Genomic DNA, 7,660 nt, shown 5'->3' with positions numbered 1-7,660 from the left:
CCCTTAGAGAGACCAAATTTTAGTGAAAAAGTGACCCTTAGAGAGACTTTTTCGAAAAATTTTCTCAGATTTTCAAAAATTTCCTACCCTTAGTGAGACTTTTTTGTAATTTTTTCTCTCAAAATCAAAATTTTTTTCTAGAAATCGTGATTTTTCCCACCCTTAGAGAGACTACTTTGAAATTTCCTGATTTTTGTAACCCTTAGAGAGACTTTGAAAGGTGAAAAACCCGACCCTTACCGTCCGCACATACCCAGCACCTATTTTTACCTAAGTACCCCCCCCCCCCCGGGATCTAACGTCACTGGAGACCCGGATAAACGTTGAGCCAAATTCACTTTTGCACGACATACATTCTGATTTGTACGCCCCCTTTTTTGTCGCCGAAATAAACTAGGCGCATTTTATTTCTTGCTTCTTTGCAAACTTTGCCTGTGACAATCCTGTTCCACGGATTTTATTAGTTAGTTCAATGTCAAAACAACGCTTTATTATAGAGAAGAAAAATATTGTGTATCCCTATTTGATTTCCCAATTTAATTGTGTGTTATTTGTTTATCCTAACTTCGTCCTGTGTTTGTCGAATTTTTTTTTTGTCAAAAGCAACGAAACAGAAGGGAGCTATTGGGAAATAATAAGATATTGTTGAAATTGTTTTTATTGTTTGGTCGAATCTGCCTCCAACAAGCTTAGCAACTGAATTACGCCTCTGTCAATTTTTTGTCCCCCTTTGTCTCATAGCGACTATGTAGAAATTGTTACTAAGGGTTACCGTTTTTATCTTGATTATATTATCGCTGTTTTAGCCGGGTAAAAAGATTAAAATTTTCATATTACTTATTACGTTTGTTCAATACTAGCTTTTTTGTTTCTCCCTAATAAAGATTATCTTAGCTTATTGATTGATGTTATAGCTACATATGAAATTAAATACCAATTTTCGCCGCTCCCTTAGTTTCAAACTTCTAATTCCCTAGTGACCAAGTGTAATTTTGGAGTCTTTTGTCCTCCATCTTGGATAAATATCATAGTTCAAAGTTCAAACATTTTCTTTTATGCAAATTTTGTTTTGATTGTTCCTTCGTAATTTATGCACATAATTAATCCCCTTATTATCTTATTTACAGGAAACGTGGTCAGTTGCTCTACGTGAAAAACGGTGATTGTTTATATTTTCGAATCTAATAATTAATCTGACCACGGTTTGTTTTGATTCCTACGTTGTTTTTCAAATTTATTCGTGTTTTCACACATGGCTGAAACTCCTCGACACTCAAAAGTGCAGGTGTGGCAACTTGGATTGCTCTGATGAACTCGGCTTTTACTTACTTTAGTCGACAGAAGCATTTTCAGGCAAGGAAAAGTTCAAAAGCATTCATTTTCTTTGGTAAGTTCGAGGGAGAAACATTATCTCCTGAAAAAGTATTCAAAGCAATTTTTGTTCACTCATTTTTATTGCAAATTTTGACCATTTCTTCATGCTGAGGTTATCTTTAAAACTTTTATGAGGTGTGTTCACGTTTGAATTTGATCCTGCCTCGAGTTATGAAAACTTAATTTTTGAATCGATTAAGGAGAAAATCACTTAGGGAATACATTTTTGGTTTTCATGTTTCCAAAAGTAGCTTTTTGTTTATCGCTCTACTCTGTGAGACACTTACTTGATTTACATTCACTTGGTCTGACATTGAGAAAATATTTGATTGGTTTCTCTTTCCGTATTATGAAATGTTATATTTAAATAAAGCTGTACTTCTTTTAGATTGCATATAATGTATAATAGTTGTTAATCTTTCTGTGGAGTTTGAAGCCTTTTCCTGGTTTATACATTTCATTTTGCAGCTTGTCTGAACTTATTTTTATTTTTTCTTGATTTAATGTTACTTGTTTTTTGACCTGTTACATGACTTTTAGCTCTCAGAGCTTTTTTCTTTATTTGAGTAAACATTAAATTACAGTTGTTAGAAATATCAGGCTTTGGAAATATATCTGCTCATTTTTTTAACTCTTGTAATTATTTTACAACCAGTACTAAGTAACAAAAATTAGCAAAGATGTCTGCAAATCCACAAAATGCCGATCACCAAACCCAAAAAATCACAATCCAAAAGAAAACAGTCAAAATCACACACGACAGAGATAACTTGGAATACCCAAAAGCTGTAAAGAAGGAAGGAAAATATGTTTTACCATGGAAGACAGATAAGACTGCCCCGGATGGGTGGAATAACTTCAAATTCTTTTTCACTCCAGACAGCAGCAAAGTCCCTTCAGATGCCGTAAGAATGATAATTATTTTAGTTTCAATTGACCTAGCTGCTAGAAGTCAATAGAACAGGTTCTCAAATGAAGAAAAAAATACAAATACAATTACCAAAGAGTCGATCAGTGTTTTGAGCCATTTCTTCAATCTACATTTCTTCATGTTGATGAATATTCATCAACATTACATCAGTCTTAGTATCAGTCCTATGTAGAAAGATTTCTGCAATTCTATAATTACCTTTCTCTGTATATACACTCTTTTTACGCTCATTTTTTTTTTGTTTTAAGAAATTGGATGAAGAGCCATTAATGCAAATGATGAAATCTGACCCAAAAAGAATTGAAAACCCACCAGAAAATGGCATCAGAGTCACTTGGTTGGGACACGCCAGCACGTTATTTCAACTCGATAACGTCAATGTTTTAGTTAACCCAAATTTCAATCAACGTGGAATTAAATATTATCATCCAGGAGACAACAAGCGATACAGGCAACCAGTATACTCTGTTGCACAACTCCCTAGAATCGATGTTGTTTTTATTACTAATACTCATTTTGATTATCTGGACTTATCATCTGTACGTCAATTAAATGAGAGATTTGGCGATATGTTATTGTGGTATGTCCCAATGGGTGCTGCAGACTGGATGACAAAAGCTGGATGCGGAAATGTTGTTGAATTAGACTGGTGGAAAGAAGATGAAGTTGAATTCATTGACGAAACAAAGGTTTGCATTTTATCATCAACAGTAAATTGTCTACATAGATTACCAAGGGATTGGGATAAAATTTGCCACCAAGAGAAATTGAATTTTTTGTTCAAAACAGTACATTGTCTAGAGAGACTGCTAATAGTAAGGGAAATATTTAGTAAGTAAGTAAGTATTTATTTATTTACCTTTTAGTAAAATATCTGAGAAGAGTAAGGAGGCTTTGTTCTAATTTGGAAGAGTCAGTATGGTTCAATGTCACTATATTTTTAAACTTAAAAATAAAATGAATATGTTTGCCATAAATCCTCTTAGCTTTTGCACTCAACAAAACGTGTGTTCAGGTCATTGGTCGATGCAATTAAATAAATAAAGCCTAGTGAGGGGTGTGCTTTTGAAAAGTAAATAGTTGTAACTAGGTGACAAGACAAAGAAAAAGCTTTCTCATTATCAAAACACAAAAGCAATCACCAATCATTATTGAGATCATTAAATGAAGTGTCTAGCATGTTGATCTAATTTATTATTCATTCAAAACTAGAAAGGGATAATTAAAGAGGGATTAGATAATGCAGTTATTTTTTCCTTGTGTTTCCTTAACTCGGTGGGTGTGACAAATTGTTGTCATCAGACAAAGCAGAGAATTACCTGAAGGAGCCAGCTCTTATCCTCGGCTAGATCTTTCTCTCTGATCCTCCTCTTTCAATTCTAAGAGTCTGTAATTCTCAAATTTCTTTCTTATTCCGAATTCCCAATAATGAAATAAAAAAATTTAATTTTTCTGATTTTTCAGATTGAAGAAAACGAAGATGTTACCACAACGGTCTTCAACATTGCTTGCACACCATCACAAAATTACCATGACAGAACCTTTGATGATGACAACGCAGTCTTGTGGTGCAGTTGGGTTATCATGTCACCAAGATACAAAGTTTTCGTCTCAGGAGCTACTGGATACTGTAACGTTTTCAAATCTATTGGCCGCAAATACGGACCCTTCCACATGGCAGCTCTACCCATTGGATGTTATGAGCCAGACTGGAAATTCGGATACGGAAACGTAACACCTGAAGAATCTGTTCAAATTCATCAAGACCTTTTGGCTATGTGCTCTTTGGCGTTATCATGGGGAACCTTTACCATTGCAAATGAGGTAAGCATCAAAAATTATTCTTGAATTTTCTTGTTAGGAATATTGTCTCTAGCTGTTGAGCTGTGTTAAGTGCACCTTGGAATACGGTTTGTTTTGAAATCGATGATTGTTAAGGGTCATAGGTCTATTGTTGTTTGAACCTTGTTAGAACACGTAATGTGTATCTTTGAACCTTGGTAATGAGAAAAGACATTGTTTGAGTGAAAGATTTTCTATATTGCTGTTTGTTTTGACAGCAAACAGAGAGCTCTTTATTTTTTCTAACGTCGTATATTTCTAGTTATGTTTTGTGTCAAAGGAAAACTTCCTGACAGGAAAGATTGTAATTTGATCTGTAAAATGTAATATATTATGACAAGATTGATTTAACCCTTTTTGGTTTTGACCAATTAAAATATCACTGGAACGCCATGTTTCTGCATGTTTTGATACTTTCATTCGCAAAGGAGAAACATCCTCTGAATCAAAAGACATCTTTTTCGTATCTTTCAAAAATTCCATTTATTCTGACCTGGGATATTTCTTCTTATTAAAAGTGATCAAAAGAGGAATGAACATGTTTTGATCGGGTGTTTCATTCATGTGGTAGATTTATTTTCCAACTTTGATAACAAATCAAAACATTCTCTCAATTAAACTTAGTTTTATAATCCCATCCCTGTTCGAGAAACCTTTTTGCTATAGAACCTCGAATATTAATCCAATTTAGAGAAACTTTAACCTGATTTTATGTCACCCCAAAGATCACGGATGAGTTTATTTATTTTTCTATCCTTTGTCGTGACTTTAAAACGACTTAGTGCACGTGGCGCGTGCAGATTGGACACGCGAGATTTTAATACAAAAATAACATGTTTAGATGTAAGAACTTTGGTGTTTTTATCTCTCCCTCCTTGTAACGTTATTAGTGAGGTTAAGTAAATTGGTAAAATCACGACGACGAACGAACATCTAACAGGCTAGTGAGTTTCAACCAATCAAATTTCGTATTTTCACTAGCCTATTACATTTTTCGTCCGTCGTCGTGATTATCCTGATATGCTTAACCTCAGTATTGAGGGTTTCAGGAAAAACTTGTTTCAATCTGACTTATTTTATTTTTTTTGACTTTCAGTATTACCTTGAACCACCACAACGTTTGAATGAAGAGCTCCGCAAACAAGGATTATCTGAAATGCAATTCTTCCTCTTGAAACACGGAGAATCACGATTAATCGAGATCAAAGAAGCCGACAAAGAGGGCGAGGAAGATAAAGAAAACGAGAAAACTGTCGCACTCGATGTCCCAGTCATCGAAAATGGAGACGCAAACGCCCCAGAAGAAACGTCGCCCGAAGACCAATCAGTGCTTGATGACCTCGTCAACCAACTAGTCGATGAAACACCGGCTGACGAAGACGAAAAGGAAAAATCGGGATCCGCTTCCGATTAGAATCCCGATTCTCTAGACATCGGGTTTTAAATGTTACTCCGATTTTCTTATCTTTGCACGGTATGTCTACAAAAAAACCGCAGAGACAAAATGATTATTTTGACGCTTGCAAAACATCAGACGTGATCTTATACTTAAATGTGCAGAGTGGAAATAAAGACACTATTTATGCATAGTACGACTGAACACAAATTTGCGATCACACGAACCTCATTACACACCACTTCGACGCAAACAAACTTTTTTTAAATACTTCGCTAATTTTGTAACAAAATATGGAATAAAATTTATTATTTTTCTGGGTAAAAAAACAAATTTAGGGTTTTTCTTTTTGGTTTTTTAATGTCACTCTATTTTTTATATTAATTTATTTTTGTTTTTTTGTTTTGTTTTTTGTTTATCTTACATTTTTTTTCTACTATTTCTTCATTTATCAAAACATACACCGCCTTTATTCATCCGGCCGCCCGCCAAAGTGTTGCGCTCGCCCATGGTCTTTTCCGCCAACCTTGCAAACAAACTTACACACCAATTTTTTTAACTAACATTAATTTTGTAATTAGGTTTACTTTTTTCGTTTACCACAAGTGTGTTTTTCTTATACCTTAGGTTATATTCAGAATTCTTGAGTTTTTTTGGGCAAATAAAATTGAAAACTCGAATTTCTTGGTTTTTCATTATCACTTCCACTTGCTCTGTAACCATTTTCCTTTTCTAACCAGCAATTTTGTGCTGTGTTTTCTGTTTGGCCAGATTTAGCATAAATTTTCGTATAACTAGGTCATGCGACCTTTCGCAATCCTTTTAAAACTTTTCCTTTAGGTTTTTTTGAAAAATCTCTTTCTTTTTCATTTTTTATATATTTGCTCCTGCTTTACTAAATAAATTCTTTTACGTAAATTTACTCACGCCGAATTTCGAAGAAAAAGAAATTTAATTCTATGATAGATATTTGCGAATTGTGTTAATAAATCATGGTTGAATAACTTGTTTTCTTTTAAAGGATTTCAAAGAATATTTGTTTTTGCAAAATTCGCTCTGGGTCATGCATATACGAATTAACAACTAAGTGTTAATAACTATCAAAGCCTGGCTCGCGATATTAAGGAACAATTTTCAACCTCCAGAAGGTCAGCCAAGCAAGCTCGATGCTCGCTAATGCTTCTTTCTTGGCTACCAGAAGGTTTGAAAAAATCAATCCATCAGAAACGTAAAGTCTCGGTAAATGTCGACGTGGTGAAGATACAGCTTCTAAATCATATTAAAACAAGAAACAGTGGAGAGTTTATAATTCAAGAAAACTTTCTCTTTGCCAGTCTTTTAAATATTGTATAATTTTCAGTCTTGCATACGGTTACGGGTAACTTTTGTCTATAACATTTTTATATACTGTAGTCATTTTGATACTGGGGAGAGGGAGCCTGAAGTTTAGTGACATCCGGGGTGCCAACCAATGAAGTATAAGCCCGAAGGGCTAGAAGTCAATCTCCTTGGTAGGAATTGCTAGATTCAATCTGTCGTCAAAAATGCGGCGCATTTTTTAAGGCTTCACTTTTTCTTGCCTGAGAAAGGTTAGAGATTGAACTCTAGCCCTTCGGGCTTTAAACTCAATGGTGCCAACCATGGTTATGGTTTGGCTGCCAAAGGAGGCGGGTGCGGGGGCGGCGAGAGTTTTAAAAAGTAAGCCTTTACATTGCTGGAAAATACACCAAAAATCAACAATGAATAACAATCAAGCAACAAATATAATATTTTCTTGAACAGTCGTCTTTAAGTAACCTGATAACAGTTGTTCATAATTTTCTAACGCGCACGCTAAACCTCTGAAGGCGCTTGAAAATTATACATCTTAGGAAAATAGTCCTCCCGCGGAAAATTCTACAACAAGAATCTTGTTGTGCGCCGGAAAGTTAAAAACTGATACGGCGACCTATTCATGAACACAATCACGCAACTTTATTGTCGTTCTTAGTCCTTTTAGACGAACGCGGTCCTTACGATTTCGAGATTGCATATTCGTCAGATTGTTTGTTTTCACACATCCCTTTAGAGTTTCAGCGTGGTGTGCAGAAAACATTCACAATCTGATCTCAGGTTAT

General features: G+C 34.8%; 1 protein-coding gene across 1 annotated transcript; it reads left to right on the top strand.

Moving 5' to 3' along the window:
- Positions 1-1,574: 1,574 nt before the first annotated feature.
- LOC136809176 (N-acyl-phosphatidylethanolamine-hydrolyzing phospholipase D-like) lies at positions 1,575-6,223 on the top strand. The gene is made up of 4 exons (XM_067065693.1): positions 1,575-2,279; positions 2,554-2,994; positions 3,770-4,129; positions 5,244-6,223. Exons 1-4 carry the CDS (start codon positions 2,055-2,057, stop codon positions 5,559-5,561), a joined length of 1,344 nt encoding a protein of 447 aa, XP_066921794.1. The 5' UTR covers positions 1,575-2,054; the 3' UTR covers positions 5,562-6,223.
- Positions 6,224-7,660: the final 1,437 nt, after the last annotated feature.

Source organism: Clytia hemisphaerica, unplaced genomic scaffold (genome assembly GCF_902728285.1).
Source record: "Clytia hemisphaerica strain Z4C2 unplaced genomic scaffold, Clytia hemisphaerica genome assembly, whole genome shotgun sequence".
NCBI classification, from domain to species: Eukaryota; Metazoa; Cnidaria; class Hydrozoa; order Leptothecata; family Clytiidae; genus Clytia; species Clytia hemisphaerica.
This window is presented reverse-complemented; position numbering and strand designations above follow the sequence as displayed.

Coding starts and splice junctions, on each gene's coding strand:
- LOC136809176 (XM_067065693.1), top strand. CDS start 2,055: ATGTCTGCAAATCCACAAAATGCCGATCACCAAACCCAAAAAATCACA. Junction 2,280..2,553: donor GCAAAGTCCCTTCAGATGCC/GTAAGAATGATA, acceptor TTTTGTTTTAAG/AAATTGGATGAAGAGCCATT. Junction 4,130..5,243: donor CCTTTACCATTGCAAATGAG/GTAAGCATCAAA, acceptor TTTGACTTTCAG/TATTACCTTGAACCACCACA.